Genomic DNA, 20,411 nt, shown 5'->3' on the forward strand with positions numbered 1-20,411 from the left:
ATTCAGGTTTGTCAAAATGATGCAGTACTTCACTCTCCAGAGAAATCTGAAGAGTGAAGAGATAAAATTCTAACTGTCAGAGTGGTGAGAAAGCAGGTTTTAAAAGATATGTGGGTGTTCGTGTGAATTAAAGGTTATACAGCTGCTTTAAAAAATGCGACTTGCCAGCATAAGTTGGTTTTTTTTCCCAAAATTTGAATATTTCCTCTGATTATTTATGTTCTCCCAAGTCATTCTCTACCCAAAAGCACAAAGAAGACATCCTTTTGAGAAGATGAACATGAACATTCACTAAGAATGAGTCCTCTACGTGATCTCCTTTGTCTGGAATTTTTAAACACCCTTCCCTTTGAACACCGGCTGCCTGGTTGTGTTGAACTGCAGGTGAACGCTAATCATGCTGGCTGGAGTTCTCAGTGTCTGTCTGCATTTGTCACTGAACAAAAATAAGTAAAAACATTCTGGAGTTCTAAAATCAAAGGTCCTTTCTATCATATGGGCCAAGTTCCGAGACTGTTTCAAGACTCCTTGTGAACAAGACAAAAAGAAAAGTGGCAGCTCAGCTCAGAGCCCTTCCTTAAAAACAACTCTCCAGGGCGCCTGGGTGGCTCAGTGGGTTAAGACCTCTGCCTTCAGCTCATGTCATGGTCCCAGGATTCTGGGATCCAGCCCCACGTGGGGCTCTCTGCTCAGCAGGGAGCCTACTTCCTCCTCTCTCTCTCTGCCTGTTTCTCTGCCTGCTTGTGATCTCTGTCTGTCGAATAAATAAATAAAATCTTTAAAGAAAAAAAAAATACTCTCCAAATTCTATTCAAGAAAACAAAAGCCAATCAAAATTTTAGACTCATCTTTGTTATAGGAAATGAATTCTGTCAGGTTCCACAACTATCAACAGTGCATTGGAGGGAAACCTTAAAGCGTTGGATCTCTAATTGCTAAAGGCAATTATTGGTGTTGCTGTAACTCCAATGATAGTGTAGCAAGTGTCTAGCTGTTAATGATCCCTTAAGTACTGTCTGTTCTATTTTTCTAGAGTGCCTCTCCCAGTAGGATTTTGGCAATTAAAAGTATTAGACTGAAGTGAAGAAGCAGGTAAGATCTCTTGGCTTAGAGCTGGTAAATGTGAGCAAGTCAGAGAATGCGAGAGAAGATTCCGGGACAGCCCTGAGGGAGAAGACAAGTTGAAAGAGTTGATAAAATTTTAATTCCGCTCAGGGTTTTAGATATTGTTAATTTACTTATTCAAACAAAATTTTACATTGTCCTCAAGTGGACCTATTAGTGCCTGGGTTTTAGACGGAAAGAATTCAGTGAGACACAGCAAACATAGAAGCCTCACAAGATCCCTATCCCTGGTAAGCCCTAGCCTCAGAAACAGAGAAGTTGCACACCTAATGATGATCAGACAAAACTATCTGCCAGTCGAACAAGGGTTTGAAGGGAACAAGTGAAAGACGAAGGTAAAGATTGAGTTGTCAGTGCAAAGTTAAGAATCGGAGGAATACTGTGCCCTAGAATAGCTATGTGCCGAAATGTCGCAGTTAATAAGGAAAAGAAACTTCGCTGAAAAAGAGCTAAGAACATGCAGTGTTGTAGAAAAAGAAATCACAAATGTTGACTCTACTCCTGACTGATCACTCATCTCCACAGAACATGAGTCAAGTCCCTCAACCACCTTGATTAAAGCACTGAGTTCCCCAAGGTATGAGAAGAGTACCTTCCAAATCTATCTCATGTTTGTGTGAGAATCCAGTGAAATACTGGAAATATAGCCTTGTCAAATATTTAAAAGAACCAAACTTGGGTTTTTATGATTTAAAGAAAGGAGAGGCAGAAGAGAAGCAGAATTCTATAGATTCCATATGTATATGTTCTCGATAGTCAACCAAGTCCTATCTCAGAATAGATTTCTGGCTAATTTAGATGACATTTCTTCAAACAACAAAGAAAAAACCTTTATTTACTTACATAACTGTTTTTCAGTTTATAACTTGTTTTCTCTAGATTGGACTGAGTTAAAATAATTTCCATATCTCCTTAAGAGTTAGCTAAGTGAGAAGCTGAGGAAACAGGAAAGGAGAATGTCCTGTGACTTCTGCCATCACAAACTACTTAACAATCTAAATCATCAGTTCTACTTTAAAAACACAGTGTGCTTCTCTTTTCTGAACCTTTGACTAATGGACTTCTGCTTTCTAGGTCTGCCCTGGACTTCTGCTATATATGTAAATGAAATTTCCCAGAAAATTCCTGTCTCAATATTCCATTTAGAAAAACAGAAATCAAATGTGACTTCTGAGAGTGTCACATCTGTGTCACATATGTGAGGATGTGGTCACTGTGCCAGGCTCCAAAAAAACAGTCATATTTTATGAACAATGTCCTGGTCACATTAGGGTGACCCAGTCCTGGGCCATTTCATTTTATTAATGTAGATAAAGGAGCCATGAATTCTTGCCCAGGGTCACCTTCCTACAATGCAAAACTCATTATATCACTCCTCTTCTTCAAACCCTTCAATGATTCCCCATTATCTGCAAGATAAAGTCTATGTCCTTACATGACATCAAACCCAGTCACTCTGGAGTACCACAGTTTTATCTCACTTCATCCCCCCCACAATCCTCCCAAACCCTATCTCCTTCAGAGCTCTGAGATTCCCTAAGCACCTCTGTCTTCACAAGTTTTTCACACATCTATTCTCTCTACCCTTCCGACACCCACCCCATCTCTCACTCCACCCACAGTGACTTTAGATCAAGTTCTGACTCTAGCTCTTTGAGACGTTTTTATAATGCCCCACCCACCCCCCTACGCACACATTCTGAGCTAAATTTTCCTCCTCTGTGACTGCAAGATCTCCTCAAAATATCTCCATTGAGGTCTTTGTCATACCCTTTTTGTATGGTGCAGTTGCTTAGCTGTCTTCTACCCTCCAAGCTGAGCATTCTATGAGAACAGGGACTATTTCATTATTACCTTTGGACCTCCAACTCCTGACATGATATCTGCACCAAAGCAAGCACTCAAAAATATTGGAGAATGGGGGCACCTGGGTGGCTCAGTTGGCTAAGTGTCTGCATTTAGCTCGGTCATATTCCAGGGTCCTGGGATCAAGCCCCATGTCTGGCTCTCGGCTCAGCAGGGTGCCTGCTTCTCCCTCTTCCTCTGCCACTCCCCCTGATTATGCTCTCTCTCTCTCTCTCTCTGTCAAATAAATAAATCTTTTTTAAAAATCTTGGAGAATGAATGAATGAATTTTTTAGAATCCCTCAATTTTCATCTATAGCCCTGAAGTTCCAAGGAATGGTCAATGGGCTCAGAATCGAAGTTTGGTTAATGGGACATCCATTCACATTAAGCTGTGACTGAAGTGCCCTCACTCCCAGTTGAGTTAAGAAAGATCAGAAAGAAACTTCATAAACAAAGGTGAGGATATGTAGAAGCTTCCATGACTTGGTTCTATCTAGTTTGTGCTCAACAGTCCATTCCCAGGTCTCCATAACCCTGTGAGTCACTGGAATAATGAAAATGAGGGTGGTGGAAACCTGTCTCTCTCCTCCAGACCCCAGATCACTGTCTTGAGAAGGGGAATAGTGAGAGAGAGCATGAGCAGGGGGAGGGGCAGAGGGAGAGGGAGAAACAGACTCCCCGCAGAGCAGGGACCCTGATGTGGGGCTTGATCCCAGGACCCCAGAATCATGACCTGAGATGAAGGCATATGCTTAACCCACTGAGCCACCCAAGTGCTAATATGAAAAAAAAGTTTTTTTTTTTTATATCAACTCACTTAATTTTCACAACTTCATGAGGTAAGTTATGTTACCATCATTATTTTTATTGTCATTATCCCCAATATACTAATGAAGAAATAAGGTGCACAGAAATTAAGTTAATTTATCCCAGGTAAAACAACCACTTGATCACAAATGACTACAGTATCGGGATTCAAACTCAGTTACTTTGGATTGTCAGTTGCATGAACTGAATTGTGTTCCCCCAAAATTTATATGTGAAAGCCCTCAATACGTCAGAATGTGATGGTATTTGAAGACAGGGCCTTTAGAGAGGCAGTTACGTTAAAATGAGGCCATTATGGTGGGCCCTAATCCCAAATGTCTGGTGTTGCCATAAAAAGAGATTGAAACACAGAGAGACACGGGTGAGGGCACTTACAGAGGAAAGGCCATGTGAGGGCATAGAGAGAAGGCAGCCATCAGCAAGCCAAGGAGAGAGGTCTCAGAAAAAAACAAACCTGTGGACACCTTGATCTTAGATTTCCAGCCTCCAGGACTGTGAGAAAATAAAACTATGTGGTTTCAGCCACTCCTCCTATGGTATTTTGTGATGGCAACCCTAGAAACCTAATATGACAATCCATGCCCTGAACGACACAACTATTTGAATCAGAGTGTGCGGCTTCTTCTCCATGTTTAGAACAGTGCCTCACACACACAGAAAGTAAATGTTATCAACTACAATGGGATACGACTGCAATATTCACCCATTCAATGAAATCGGAGTGAGGCTGTCTAGTCCCTCTGCACCTTCATGGTCCTTAGACAGATCCAGAAACAATAACAGATTCAGTCCTAATGGAAAGATCATAACTTTGAGCTCAGGAAGGTTCTAAGTAGGTCCTGGCATCGGTAGTGGATGAAGATTCCCTTCCGGCCACCCAACTGCCACACAGCCCACTGGTGTCAGCTCTAAAAAGGCAGAGATCCTTGACTTTTGTGTTCACTGGTGTAGCCCGCAGTGACCAGAGGAGCAGCTGGCACAGAGCAGGTGCTCAATAATATATTTCCTAAAAGAAGAAAAAATGACTATGATACTGGAGAAGGGCGCAGATTGCACAGAACTGAGAAGCACATGCATTCTTCACGCCATGGTAACTATTCATTGTACTTTCTGTCTGGGCCATGTGTGGGATCAAGGGACAAGCCGCAGAAGCATGGCAGAGAAGGTTACCAGGTCCCCTCACTTGTTTAGGAAAGTATGTAGTAAACAAACAAGAGGATCCTGGAACACAGTGCCACCCTGAGTGGATGCTCAGCAAACTTTTGTTCACCAGTGAATGAAAAGTATTAAGCTCACCAGCTCAATTTGATTGCTAATGAAATACTCTTAGGACTTTTCTGGTAACACAATGTGCTTTCAATCCAGATTTTAACAATGAAACGTGATTCCTAGACTCCCAAAGAAATCTTTGAAGAAAGTTTGTACAAATGTCCAAGGCTTTAGGATTTTGAGTTATTGTAGCTCCAGGTTGTGGGGGCATCTGGATTATTTTCATAACTCCCTGCAAAAGGTTTCTGTCCTTACCTGAGAGCCTGAAACAACATGAAATAGGCAGATGCCATCTCCCTGCTCTGGCTACCGCCCCATTACCCAGCAAATGCAGTTCTACCCACATGGCCTCAAAAAGAGAGTGGAAAATATGCACTGGATTTCTCCTACTCTATCATAAAATGAGGAGATGCCAGTTGGAAAACAGTGAGCAACTTGGGATCTACAATGAATTTAAATGGAAGTGGATGGGGCGCCTGCAGTTTGTCATGGAAGCAGCCTTGACATACAGAATTCCTGGAACTGGGCTACCTTAATTCGGTGTGACATCTCTGTGGCAATAAAGCAGCATCTTAAAAATAAAGCATACATAATGTATCTCCCATACTGGGCATGAAAAATAGTACAATGCTTAAATGCTACCAAAATGGTGTCCCTTGGGATCCATTCACATTACTGAGCAGACTTTGAGGGAAGCTTTGGCAAAGCTGCTCAAGCAAAGATCACAGAGGGGTGCTGGGTTTTCTTATGCTCTTGAGTTTTATGTGGATGTAGTCTGCTTTTCTAATCTTAGGTAAACAGTTCAAAATACTTTGTTAAAAAAATTAAATGTATCAGCACCATAGAGTATCTGGTGACCCTTGAAACTTTTGCAAGGATAGTTTGGCAGAAAACACACCAATATGTTCAGTCATGTTTATATAATCATTTATGGTAAAACAAGAAAATCTAGTAAGCATTGGCTTGCATTTTAAAAAAAAGAAAGAAAAAAATTCTTGCAAAAGTATTCAGAGTGGTATGTCATACTTCATTTAACAAAATATCACCCATGTTCAGTTGTTGAATTGAAAACAGAAATTGAGTAGAAACAACAGTGATAAATCAGAAATAACCAGGCTAAAATTTGCCCATTTTTGCCACTATCCCATAACTATACCAAGTTATATCTTAGAGGTGATGTGGGTTAAAAGAATCAACTTAAGGAGGTTTTAGGTATCAGACAGAATGGTTACAAATTTCAGTTTCATTGCTCACTATTGTCCTTGGGCAAATTTCATAATCTTTCTGAATCTCAGTATTCTCATATGTAAAGTATCAATAGTATCTTCTTTACATTATGATAAAGTGATGCATTGGCTTATAATACCAAATGTGTTGTAGGAACTGGGTGATGTATAGCAGTAGATTCCTTACAAATTCACAGTTGAAGAAGATATCATTGTTGCAGAAATTGATTTTTTAAAAAAGTCCTTTGATGCTGTCTTTCCATTCAATTTTGCATTTCCCACATAGATATGCACAAGAAGGAGACTCTGTTCCAGTGACAATTGCTAGATTTTGTAGCATGGTACACCACTGGTACTCCCTATCTAATTACAACCTTGCTTTTCCCTAAGGACACCATTCTCATTTTTTGGGTTATCTTTGGAGTCACAGAACATGGTCTGATATAGAGCACCAGGTCAGTGAGTCCATGAATTTCACATACATACTTTTTGTATTCAAAGAGAATCAGATACAATTCATCAAGTTATACAACCAAAAACCTGTCCTAAGCTAACCTGAGCTAGTGGGTCTCTGCTGGTAGGATCACCCACAACAGTTTTATTAATTAAAAAAACAAACAAACAAAACCTGAAGATGAGCTTTATAGCTGAGACTTCAGACTCAATCAACAGAAAGATTTCACCTGAGAGGTTGGGGGCAGGTAGACCATTTAATTGTAGCATTGGATTTTCTCATTAAAAAAATTTTCTACTGTAAAGGTTTCTTAAAAAGATTTACTGAGATAAGCCAAATATCTGTATTTGATTCATAATACAGACCAGCTATGTTCTTGGTTCTGGGCATGAATTTATTTTCACAAACAATCAAAAGTCAGAGAACAGAAACAACACTTAGGGCAGGATTACTTACAGGATTTTCTGGCCACTCAATCTCCCATATATTAAAAAATTTATTCTTAGACCAAGCCAGATCATCAGAGGAAATACATATCTAAAATAATCCAACAGTTCCTCCTACAGAAAACCCACTATCAAATTACATTACAGTGTAAGACCTGCAGACCACATTGATGGTCCTCACAAGAATAAGCTCTATAAATCTCATTATTTGCATAACACAGAGGTTGCCAAAGACATTTTTCATTACCTCTATAGTGAGCTCTTTCTAAGATCCTCCAGGAGAAATCTCAGCATGACTTTAAGTCTAAAAATGGTCATACTTGTCTCCTGAGTATTGGAAGTGGAAGTAAATACAGATTTACTGTTAAGAATCAATAGAACACGGGGAGCGTCTGTGACTCAGTGGGTTAAGCCTCTGCCTTCGGCTCAGGTCATGGTCTCAGGGTCCTGGAATCAAGCCCCACATAGGGCTCTCTGCTCAGTGGGGAGCCGGCTTACCCCCCACCTTTCTGCCTGCCTTTCTGTCTACTTGTGATCTCTATCCATCAAATAAATAAATAAAATATTTTTTTAAAAAATCAGTAGAACAAGCCAAGATGTATTCCTGCATTCATTCAAAAATATTTATTGAACACCTACTATGTGCCAGATTCTCCACTAGGATCTAGAAATAATAAACAAGACAGGAAATGTTTCTGCCTTCACAGACCTAGAGACTAGTGGAAATGAAAAGATGATTAAACAAGTAACTAAAATACAAAGAGATGATATAAAATGAACCAGAGGGGCACCTGGATAGCTCAGTGGGTTAAGCCTCTGCCTTCAGCTCAGGTCATGAACTTCGTGTCCTGGGATGAGCCCTGCATCAGGCTCCCTGCTCAGTGCGGAGCCTGCTTTCCCGCGCCCCCCCCCCCGGTGCGGAGCCTGCTTCCCCCCCCTCTCTGCCTGCCTCTCTGCCTACTTATCATCTTTGTCTGTCAAATAAATAAATAAAATCTTTAAAAAAATAAATGAACCAAAAATAGGTCCTGGGCAACTAGGTAAGATCTATCATCTCCTTAGGTAGACAGGGAGCCTGAAATAAATCTAAGCTTGGACCAAAAGAAGAATAAGAGGACGTTAGAGGAAAATATACCCTTCTGTGGAAATCAGGAGAGGAAACGCATGTCAAGAAAACCCTCAGGCGCCTGGGTGGCTCAGTGGGTTAAAGCCTCTGCCTTCAGCTCAGGTCATGATCTCAGGGTCCTGGGATCGAGCCCCACATCGGGCTCTCTGCTCAGCAGGGAGCCTGCTTCCTCCTCTCTCTCTGCCTGCCTCTCTGCTTACTTGTGATCTCTGTCTGTCAAATAAATAAATAAAATCTTAAAAAAAAAAAAAAAAGAAAACCCTAGAAATCAGTGGATAGAGAGAGATACCAAGAACCTAAGACTGTCTATATATCTCCTACCATGACCAGCACTGATCTATTTATGCACTTTACACAAATATAATAGCCTACATGAGTAGAATTATATTGTGTAGAGTGTTCATAACTATATTTAAATCATGTCACAGATTCCTGAGGAAATTGGCCTGATTTTATGTCTCTAAATAACTACATAGAAGGTATTAAAAAAAACAAACAAACAAAAAAAAAAAAAAAACAAAGAGAGATTTAGTATTGTTTGAGAAATAATCTTAGGTAACTCATCACACTGAGAGTCATATTGATACAACTTTGTTTCTTTTCATCACCGCTTAGGTCCAAAATGAGAGAATAATACCAAGATATATTGGGACTATAAAATCAGTCCTTTAAATTGAGTACAACTGCCCTCTTGATCCTGACAAATGCTGAATATTCAGGGGTGCCTGGGAGGCTCAGAGGGTTAAGCGACCAATTCTCAATTTCAGCTCAGGTCATGATTTCAGGGTTATAGGATCAAGTCCTGTGTCAGGCTCCATGCTCAGCAGGGAGTCTGCTTGAGATTCTCTCTCTGCCTCTACCTCTGCCCCACATCCCACCTCTCTATCTCATTTGCTCTAAAACAAATAAATAAATGTGTGTGTGTGTGTGTGTGTGTGTGTGTGTGTGTGTGTGTGTGTATAAAATACATTTTTTAAAAAAATATCCTGGATATTAAGAGCAAAAAATAAGTATATACAAGGAATCCCAATATTGAAAAGTTTAATTCAACAATCAAGAGACCAGTGTTCTAGACCTGGTTATGTCATATAAAGACATGATATGTGAGGCTTGGAGGCCATGTAAGTAACTCAGTGAACTTGGTACCTCATGTATATAGTGTAGTAACATAAACAGACAATATTTATTGAAGATCTACTGGGTGAAAATCACTCATTCTACTTGTTTTTCATGTATTAACTAACAATAACTTCATCAGGTAAGTACTATTGTCCTTTTATAGCTGAGGAGACTGAGGCATTCAGAGATATTGTAACACTTCTGGCTCACATGGTTGGTAAATTCAAACTCAGTCAGAACGGTTCCAAGTTCCTACCCATTATTTCATTCTCCCAACTTCCACCCAAGAGTATCCCAAGGAAGTACCATATTGGAGTATCATACCTCAGGATCTATTCACCTTCTCTACCCAGGGGCCTTTATGACATGATAGTGAATGGGTAATAAGAGTGACCCTATGGTATGACCTACTTTGCCAAGACAGACTTGGTAGATGCCTGTTATCTCCATGCACACCAGTATCTTCTTTTACTCCAGGGTGTTCTGCTTTGGATGATAAGTTATACAGTCACCTAAACCCAGTGGTTTAGAGCTTAAGTTCTGCTTAAGCAGAATCTACCTTATAGCTTAGTTGTGAGAAATATAGGCATGTATCAGCTATATGAATCAATTAGTATAATGCCTAGCAAATAGTGAGCACCCAAGAAAAATGAGCTTCAACCAATGTTTTATTAAATGTTTGGGAGGTTGGGGCGCCTGGGTGGCTCAGTGGGTTAAGCCGCTGCCTTTGGCTCAGGTCATGATCTTAGGGTCCTGGGATCGAGTCCCGCATCGGGCTCTCTGCTTGGCAGGGAGCCTGCTTCCCTCTCTCTCTGCCTGCCTCTCCATCTACTTGTGATTTCTCTCTGTCAAATAAATAAATAAAATCTTAAAAAAAAAAATCATTAAATGTTTGGGAGGTTATTGCACATCTGCCTAATCATGGTGGACTATTTTGTGAACTTGAGACATCAAAACATAACTGTGAGACTGAAGCACCTAGACATGGACCAGGATAAGTAAGGAATGTAAAGTCTTTGTAAGTAAATCACTGGTACTTCTAGAAGTACCCATTGTAAGACTAAATTATAACCCTAAAGCTGTTGAAAATACAGATTCGTTCTTGGCCACTCCCAAGAATTTTAATCCATTCCATTCTGGACTCCATAAAATGCTAAATTTTACCATGATGAAAAAATAAGAAAATATTCTTTGAGCTTATAATTCCCTTGTGGTCCTTTCTAGTCTCTTGGGCCAGTCTCGATTCATACTAGCAAATTCTGGGCTTATTCTGCTTTCAAACACAAACCACTGACCCACACTGTATTCAAAGCCTGGAACAGCCTCAAAATTCAGAAAATATCCTTCATACAGTGTGAGCACAGCCACAGACCACCCCCTTTGCCTGACACCCAAGTGACTGGCTCTATAACCCAGAACCTGCCAAAATGTCACCTGACAGAGTCTTAGAAATCAAGCTCAATAAATTTTAGTCATGGGCTCGAAGAAACCATATACCTAGTTAGTATATACTGAACAAATTACCTAGTTTCATTTCATTTTCTTTGTAAAACTAAGGGAGTTAAATCAATTGTAAAAGAACCAAAGGGTCTGGTCACCAGGGTGACTCAGTTGGTCCAAGCCACTGCCTTAAGCTCAGGTCATGATCCCAGAGTCCCTGGATCTGGTCTGGCATCAGGCTCCAATCTGCTTCTCCCTCTGACCCTCTCCCACTTTTGTGGTCTCTCTCATTCTCTCTCTCCCAAATAAATAAAATCTTAAAAAAAAAAAAAATCAAAGGGTCAAATCTAACATGGTCTGACTCTGGGCCTTTTAAAAAGTTTCCATCTGCTGAAGAAAGATAACACCCTCTCCCTTTTACTTTTAAAAACTCCTAAGGAATGAAATTCTACTTACTTCCATAGTAACCTCTCTAATAATATGCCTGACTGTCAGCAAGTTCTTTGCCTCCACCCGGCTTCCTCTTCTCATCATGCAAATTGCCACTGGCTTTAATTAGATTTAATAAGCCACTGGGAAGTGCAGTGAGGGAAAAGGAGAGCAAAGATTACACAGTGTGGGCTTACCCTTGCATGTTGAATACAGCATTTCCCTGGAACGTTCATATCCTCCCAAAGTTGGGGAAATAAAGAACGCCAAACCTATGGAAAGACATGCTGCTGCTGTCCAAATGTGAGACGTGGGTGGAGAAAATCATTTCGAAAGAGAGACTGAGGGAAAAGAGGAAAATCAACCCAAATCCCCAACAGCTGCAAATCACGAAGCATGTGAAGCTGTTACCTTGGATGAACTCTGATTTCCTGCTCACAGACGGCAGGGTCCTGTTGAGCCCAAGGATCCTGTCCAGGTGGAAGGCAAACACCTCACTCATGTCCAAAGGCTGCTTGAGTAGTCCGCAGGGACTGGGGCCACAGCGGGGCACAGAGCCAGCAGAGCTCCCCTCCAGCACCAGCAAGTGCGCTCCACTTTTAGAGGACACAGGCTGAAGACCTGCCACTGCACCATCCGCCAACAGGCGCATTCGGAGGATGTCTTCTTTGCTCAGCCACGAGGGGGCGCTCTCACTGTAGATCCTAATGTTGCTCTCCTGGGTCTTGGGCCGCTGAAAATCTGAGCCCCCAACTTGCACTCCGGAGCCCCGTATCAACCTCCAGGGTCGTTCCCCAACCTTGGCCAGGTTTCCTCCCTGGACGTACCCAGGCACTTCAGCATCAGCATCCTGTGGCTGAAGGGATGGTCCGACCAAAGCCTCCTGTCCCAAGGCTGGCGAGGCCACTGCGTACTTCTTCCTGCGCTTGGGTTTCACTGTGCCTCGGATATTGGCAGGCTTGCTGCGCTTGGAGCGTAGGGTAATGTACACCACATTGAGCTGCAGCGTTGTCCCATTGCCCTGAGACTCCGGAGGGGCCAAGGTACCATCCAAGGGTATCTCAGGAAAGGGTGCCTCGGCGGTGTCGCGGCTCTGGTGCGGCCCCTTTTCTGCTGCCCTTCCTTGCTGGAGAGAGGCACGTCCCACCTGGCTCACCAGAAAGCCCAGGTAGATGGCGCAGGCAGTGCCCAGCAGGAGGTTCCTCCGGGTCCTTGGGCGCCGGCCGCTCCAGAGTTTACGCACCCGCGGGACACACAGGGAGCAGATGAACCAGTTTATGAGTTGCCCTGGCTTGTCTGGACAGGTCATTTCTCTGCTGCATCCACATGTTGAACAGAGTTTAAAGTCTGCAGTTGGTTCCTGCTGACATGATGCATGGTTTCCTGAATTCAGCTGTCGTCTCCTCTTAGGTATATAAGTGATCTCCAGTGGGTAGGGTAGAGGTGGAAATAAAGGGCTGGTGATGAAGTTGGGAATGTTTCTGACACTCGCGGCAGCAAACCTTTTAAACTCCTATCAGCTTCCCCAAGGAGAAGTGTGGCTTGTTTCTGGGAATGAATGGAAACAGAGTTAACTGAGTCACAATCTCAAACTAGTTCAGTTCCTCTTCAACAGTAAAGAAAAAGAGTAACCCTTTCCTTTCATAAAAACCACCACCATGAATTTTTTTTAATTATGTTTAAAAAGAGAAACAGGACAATATAGACTCAATATTCAGTTTAAACAAGTGAAAACAAACCACGAAAATCCAAGAATATTTTATAACTTGTAGCTAGAGTAGTTTAATTTGACTCTGAAAGAAAAACATTAAAATCTGACAAACCCTTTTTGAAATTTAGAAATGATTTCAGATAAGGGATAGATGGTGTTTAAAAACAATCTATAGGCATCCCATTTTTATTTTTTAAAGTTCTGCATTACAGATTGGGCAGAAGCAGCAAGTATTAACATTCAAATTCAGAAACAGGTTCTCTTAATCTGATGGTACAACTTTTTCCTCACTGTAAATTTCATCATCTCTACATAAAGAATGATCTCAATATAAAGCCAAATGTCCATATATCTCAGAAGAAGTTACAGTTTTTCAGTCACACACACAGAAACACAAAACACAAATCCAACTGCCTTTCATTCCTTTTCTTCCCACAAAAGTCAGCTGAAAGAAAATAAAGGGATCTCTAGCTTTCTCTCTCGCTCTTTTTTACTAAAAAGAAGAACTCATAAGCAACCTTACTTACACAGCTGGCCCCGTGCTTGGCTCCAGGAAGAATGTAATCCCTGACTGTAATGCAAAGAACTTTTAAAGGCTGAGGCATGTAAGTAGAACATATTTCATGGTCAAGAGTGTTCCACATTTCAAATATCTCAGCTCAGCTTTAAAAGCTCTCTTGAAAACTCCTGATTGCAAAGCAAAACGGTTACTTGTCAACTGGCTGTTGGTAGCCCAGTTTTAAGACACGCAAGGTTTTTTGTTTTTTTTTTTTTATAATTTAAAAAATAAACTTTAATTTTAAGATCTGAAAAAACAAAAGCCAAAGCCGTACAGAAGCAGTGTTCATTCAAATAATTTTCCACTTATTTTTAACCCCTGGGAGCCCTCTAGTGTCCTGTTTGGAAACAGACTCAGAAATTTCAGTCTCACGGTGTTAAAAAGGATTGAAAGTGTTTGCTAAGCAGCAGGAGGATAAATACCTTATAAAAGGAGGAATGCCATAACCCTGCTGTCCATCCCGGGTAGCGGGGGAATAGAACACCAAAGTTCCCAGCGACTACGACTCATCTTACCATCTTGACTGTTTACAGAACATTTGTCTCCCACCACTTCTGAGAAGGCCTAGAGGCTCATAAAAAGGTAAGAAAGGGTTAACTTAAATGAGGAAAAAAATAGACCGGTGAGATAAGAGTGCACCCAGATAGAGGAAGACATTTATAGAGTGCTCTTACAGGGTGCAACAGCTCACAAAAAGAAGTCATGGATTCCCTCTGATTGGAGGTTGTCTTTAAAAACAGGTTAGTAATTGGCTTGGGGAGTTTGCATGTCCTGACACAAACGCAGGGTTGATGACCTCTGGGTCTCACTTAAGCTCATTCTTTTTGCTTCAAAGGCAGATAGAATCAGAAGGTAGGAAGGTGACAGGGATTGTGGGTCTCACTGGAAAAGAAGTTTGTGATACTGGGAGGCCAGTAAGAGATTAGCATATGGTGTAGAATCGGAAAAATACTACATTTTATAATGCAAAAAAAACCAGATCAAGGGGATTGAAACATAGAGAGAAGGAAAGAATAAGCTTCCAAGTGATTAAAATACTCAAAAAGTGTAATACAGCTGTTACTTTAATACTCAAACTCTCTCCCGTCTTCTTTTTTAAAAGTTCTGCCACATGGAGAAAAGAGAGGAACAATTCCAATATTGACAATGGTCTAGAAGTACCTGTGGATTCTGGCTAAACTTCATGAGACTGTAAGCATTTTTCCAGAAGCATTTTTCTTTGTGTTCCAAAACTCTTAAAGCTCATTTAAGTTATTTTCTTGGTAGTAACTGTTAACTTCTTGAAAGGAAACCATGAGAGAGTTGTTTTATCATAATGATATTAGGGGTGCCTGGGTGGCTCAACCAATTAAGACTCTGCCTTCCATCCAGGTCATGATCCCAGGGTCCTTGGATCGAGTCCCACGTCAGGCCTCCTGCTCAGCGGGGAGTCGGCTTCTCTCTCTGCACCTCCCTCTGCTCATGCTCTCTCTCTCACTCACTTTCTCTCTCTCAAATACACAAGTACAATCTTTTAAAAATTATATTGCAATGATATTATTCTCACATACCAAGAAGAATAACTGGCCTGATTCCAAAAATTAAAAGTGCTTCTTAAATTAAAGGCAGAAGCCAAGTTATAACAGGCAAAAGCCTCATTGGCTATTTCTAAATCAACTTCTTTAGTAAAGAAATGTTTCGGAAATAGACGAAAGTTGTATGAGTTGGTAAATTTGCTTGACTGACCCTCACACCAACAGAAGTCTGTTTTGTTTTTTTTTTTTTAGAAGACCAGCACACTGCCTCCTCTTACAGCCTAAAAATGAGTAGTAGAGGCTAAAGGGTAGGCTATTTAAAGAATGGGCTCCAGAGGGAAAAAGACTGGCTCCTAATCATCTTTGGCTTTCTAACTGTAGTCCCTTATGACAAATAGCCTTACCTCTCTAGCCTCAGTTTCCCTAAGAGAAAACTAATAATAGCACTTACCGCACAAGTTTCTTGTGATGGTTAAATGAGGTAACAGTGACAGAATGATCATTTGAAAGATTAGTCAATATTTTTTATTTCCCCAGCACCTTACTGAACTTCTCAGAGACCCTTCTCCCAGCCCAGGCAGCTTGACAGGGAATCACCACCTCATCAAAGGGCAAGCTATCATCATATAATTAGGAACATGCTCACTGAATCATTGGAATAATCAATATATGGATATAACCAATATAGTGGACAAGAATATTCATCAGATGTTACCAGAAAAAAATTCTCACTGGGGCGCCTGGGTAGCTCCGCTAGTTAAGGGTTGGGCTCTTGATTTAGGCTCAGGTCAATGTCTCGGGATCTCGAGATTGAGCCCCTGTGACTGGCTCTGCTCTCAGCGGGGAATCTGCTTAGGATTCTCTCTCCCTCTCCTTCTGCCTCTGCCCCTTCCCCATCCCCACACCCCCGACTCACTCACTTCCTGTCTCTCCCCTTCTCTAAAAAAATAAAGAAAAGAAAAAAAAAAACATTTTCCTCATTCTCCCCACTACCTATTCAAACTTGAATTGTGTCCTAGTAGCACTTTCCAACTTCCTTGCATAAAAATGCAGACGTGGTTTTTCTAGTCATACTAAGATTTTTTAAAATGTCTCCATTTATTTTAGTCACACACACACACACACACACACACACAAACTGCATGAAAACTAAACAAATGTTTGATCTAAACATAGTCAAAATTTTTAAATTTCTCTTAAGTTTTAAGTATTTTCCTTTTCCAGAAATTAGCTGTCCCTCAAAAAGCATAGCAGAAGCCCACTGAAAAGGGGGAGAGGAAATCCCCCATGCACTGTTTGTTTCTTTGTTTTTACTGTCTAGACCTTCTACCTCACCTACATACCCACTCACCCCACTCTGGGTCTGTCTCTGGCTATTCCAGACTTAAAGGGTAGTGGAGATGTAAAAGTAGTAACTACAGTGGAAAGATTCTTGCCACTCCCTTATATTGTCATGAATTGGTTTATAAGCTCTCCGGGCTTAGCATAGGTATATAAAGCTGACCATCTGGTGAGCATTTTGCAGTTTCTTCAAAAATACCACTGTGACTGTCTCTCCTCAGCCTGTTGGGTTCCGGCAGCTCTCTGCCCTGTTGAGGTCACATTCTCTCTTCAGGCCGTTCTCTTGGACAGCTTTTAAAATGGCCAGTGGGGTGGCTTTCTCATGTGGGCCTGTCTGCATCACCCACAAGTGGTCTGATACACAGAGTCACCATCCTTTGCCTCAGTGACATTAGGCTATCTATTTCCCTTGGCATGGTGGACCCTCATTTTGGGATGGGGAAGCAACTGCCATCTATTGCTCATGGTCCAGGTTGAAACTGAACCGAAAGGTATTTTCTACCCCCAAGCTCAAGAGAGAAGTTTAATTTCATTTTAGAAAAATAAACCGGGATGCCTGGGTGGCTCAGTGGGTTAAAGCCTCTGCCTTCGGCTCAGGTCATGATCCCAGGGTCCTGGGATCAAGCTTCGAGTCGGGCTCTCTGTTCAGCAGGGACCCTGCTTCCCTTCCTCTCTCTCTGCCTGCCTCTCTGGCCTACTTGTACTGTCTGTCTGTCAAATAAATAAATAAAATCTTAAAAAAAAAAAAAAAAGAAAGAAAGAAAGAAAAATAAACCTAAATTCCTTGAATGCATAATGGCTCAAAAGTTTGTTGTCACAATATAACATTCACATGTAACACATATATATGTGTTCACATATAACACTGCAAATGTTTGTTGTTGGTATTAATATTGGATCAGAGAGATCATATCCTCATACATAAAGTACTTTCTCTTCATTAAAAAAAAAAAAATCCATGAGGAAAACAAAGCAGAAAGGTAGACAGCAAGACAATGATATGGCTCATTAAAATTACCAGGGAAACTTTTTGTACCTTTATGGAGGCAAGAGAGGGTAACAAGAAGCAACGGGAGCAGGGTCCAGAGCCTCTGGCGGTGTTCGATTTCTCCACCTATATGGTATTTAGGAAAAGATGTTTATTTTGAGACATTTTGTTGGCTATACACTTACAATTTATGAAACAAGTGGTAGGTAAATAAATATTCTTCTTATATACTTTATATCTTGCTTATGTTCTACGTCTATATAGAAAAGGGGTAGAAGTAATAATTTTTTTAGATCTCATATAATTTTTTTAATTTAATTTTATTTTTTCAGTGTTCCAGGATTCATTGTTTATGCACCACACCCAGAAGTAATAATTTTTTACATATTTTTATTTACAATGAAGAGTTCATGATATCTTCAACATTTAAAATTAAAGAAGCTAAAGCAAAATAAAATCATTGAAATTTTTAAAAATATATAGATACCTAGGCCCCATCCACCTCCCCAGAGATTTTAATTTAATTGATCTGAGGTAGAACCCAGCAATCCAAACTTGGAAAGACTTCCAGTGTGTGGGGTTATAATTCACTTTTCTAAAAACTAAATGGTTAGTTTCAGAAGGAAATTATCACCTTCTTGCCATCAGGTGATAAGTCTAAGGTTTCACTGGCAGTAAAATAATCTTTAAATCCTCCAAGGCTTCCAGTTGTAAGCACTGAGTGCGGTCAAGACTGCTTCTCCTTCAGACTAGGAGAACTCCAGGACAAGATTGGACAGTGCATAGGGCTCCAGATCTGTCATTCACATTACTCACATTTCTCATTTCTCCACTCCTGTCAGGTGTGCCTTTGGTGCCTACTGTGGGCTCAAGCTCAGCCACCTTCTCAGAGCCATTCAGAAAATGAAGAGGAAAAATATCTAAGGGCTCCAGTCACAGAGAAACTAAGTATCACGCTTTTCCTTGCTTTTGTGGACTCATGTTTATTACATAGATTACAGACCTACAGAGGAACACCTTATTCCTAGCTCTATGCTGACCAGACCTTTTCGCTGGGTCCCTAACCCTTGCTCACAGCCTTCCCCACTCTCTAGGACCTATAGCTGTTCTAGAACTATAATCCTGGCTTGAGCCTAGGTTCTTAGGTAACACCTCTGTCTTGCTTGTGATATGAAATTTGCAATATTTTTGCTATCCATTCTAACACCAGGCCTGGGCAGTCCCAACCTGGCCTGTCCAGACACTGAAGAATTCTCAGTCTTACAATCTGTGAAATGTTGTCATAAAGGTGTTTGACTGGGGTGCCTGGGCGACTCAATCTGTTGAGCATCTAGCTCTTGATTTCAGCTCAGGTCATGATCTCAGGGTCATGAGATCGAGCCTCACATCGAGCTGTGCACTGAGGGTGGAGTCTGCTTGAGATTTTCCCTCTCCTTCTGCCTCTGCCCCACCCCGTGCTTGCAGGCTCTCTCTCTCAAGATAAATAAAATCTTAAAAAAAATAAAGATGTTTGATTGGTACCAAGAATTTTGTAGTTCCTTAAATAGTGCTCTATATTATATAGGTCTTCAGAACTGTATGCAAAAGAAATCACAGTGTTCTGCTGTATTAAAAAAAGTGTGCCCCTTCATCGCACACCTGATTATTTGGTCACTCCAAAGGACATCTTCCCGGTTGACCTACACCACTACATCTACTTACCATACGTAGGAGAAGCACTTTGAAAAAGAACTGTCTTCTCAGAGCTAGCCTTTCAAATCTGTGAAGTGACGCTGCATGCCATCTCTTGATCTCTCCTGTGTGACTAGACGGGCACCAAATAAGCATAGCTCCAGGGGACGCAGTGCTTGATATTTTATTGCTTTGGGTGTTCTCCCCTGTATCCCTGTTATACCTGGAAAAGAGAAACACAAGCCTCCATGCCAGTGTGAAATCTGCAATCACCCATTTAGCTTCTCTTCCCTGGGAGTGTTTGTTGCACTTATATAAAGTTTTGTTTGGGTCAGGATGTTTCTGCCACAGGACGAGAAACAGTGCAACGTTTGTATGAAATGAGCGTAATACAGGAAACAAATAAAATGTCTGATAGCCAATTTGACATATGTCTGACATATGTTTGAAATAGTGTATTTATATTATTATATTGTTATATTGTTGTTCTTTCATTTCTGGATAATTGGATCATTTCTGCATGTTTTAATAACCAGCATTTTTCCATAGTTCTGAAACCCAAGAATGCATAGATTCTTCATGGAATAAGAGAAGACAGGTAAATCAGAGGCCCCTGAGTTCCCTCTAAAATCCCCTTAGACAATCTAAACAATGTAGCTCCTCTTCTGCAGCAGTGAGTGCTGAAAGCCCCCACGCTCTGCCTCCCACCTCCACTCCCAGGCCACACACACAGAAACGAGGCCAGATGCAGCGGCCCTCAATCGTTCTTGGCTTAGGATCGGAAACCAAAGCAGCAGTGGTTTGGGACTTCTATAAAGCGTAAAGATTGGGTAAAGCTGTCTTAATCCTTAGGCTCCTTGCAGAAAATTACGCAGGGCTACAAATGATTTCTTTTCTCTTCACCTAAGGCATCATTTGCCTGAAAGAAATGAGTTGCAGAGTCAAGAGGAAGGAAGTCTCCCTGGCTAGACTAAATTTGGCCTATTAGAAATGCAATGGGGTTATAAACAAACACCTTCAAAGAGGAAGAGAAGGGAGGGAGAAATTTGGGGTCCTTTTTTCATCTGCACTAGTAGTTTTGAGACTCAGCTGTGTCTCCACTGGGATTCAGGCACGTGTGGCGTATCTGAGAAGATGTTGGATTGTGAAAACTGCACATGCATTTTTCATGAACTTTTGAGACTAGCTGGATTCAAAAAGAAAGTGTTATCACATTCCTTGCCCATCCACCTATTGTCACCTTCTCAGATCTAGAGATTCAAGCCCTGGGAAATAACTACAGGCAAACACGAATGGAGATATTTTTCACATCTTGTT

The 20,411-nt window shown here is 41.2% G+C and overlaps 1 protein-coding gene and 1 long non-coding RNA gene across 4 annotated transcripts in view; one reads left to right on the forward strand and one right to left on the reverse strand.

Moving 5' to 3' along the window:
• GASK1B (golgi associated kinase 1B) overlaps window positions 1-14,154 on the reverse strand; it is a 52,467-nt gene extending 38,313 nt beyond the window's left edge. The window contains exons 1-2 of one of the 3 annotated variants that reach the window (XM_082729199.1): window positions 14,003-14,154; window positions 11,722-12,858 (exon numbers count right to left, since the gene is read on the reverse strand). In XM_082729199.1, coding sequence (XP_082585325.1) covers window positions 11,722-12,619 — 898 coding nt within the window. In that variant the 5' untranslated portion in view covers window positions 12,620-12,858; window positions 14,003-14,154. Of the gene's footprint in view, window positions 1-11,721; window positions 12,859-13,544; window positions 13,735-14,002 lie in introns of those variants that run through there. The other 2 variants (XM_082729197.1, XM_082729198.1) reach the window with 2 other exon arrangements.
• A 72-nt stretch (window positions 14,155-14,226) lies between these two features.
• On the forward strand, window positions 14,227-18,928 carry LOC309863945. The gene is made up of 3 exons (XR_014311313.1): window positions 14,227-14,320; window positions 14,683-14,771; window positions 18,266-18,928. It is a non-coding gene; the product is annotated as an uncharacterized lncRNA (long non-coding RNA).
• The last annotated feature ends 1,483 nt before the right edge of the window (window positions 18,929-20,411 follow it).

Source organism: Mustela nivalis (genome assembly GCF_964662115.1).
Source record: "Mustela nivalis genome assembly, chromosome: 4".
NCBI lineage: Eukaryota > Metazoa > Chordata > Mammalia > Carnivora > Mustelidae > Mustela > Mustela nivalis.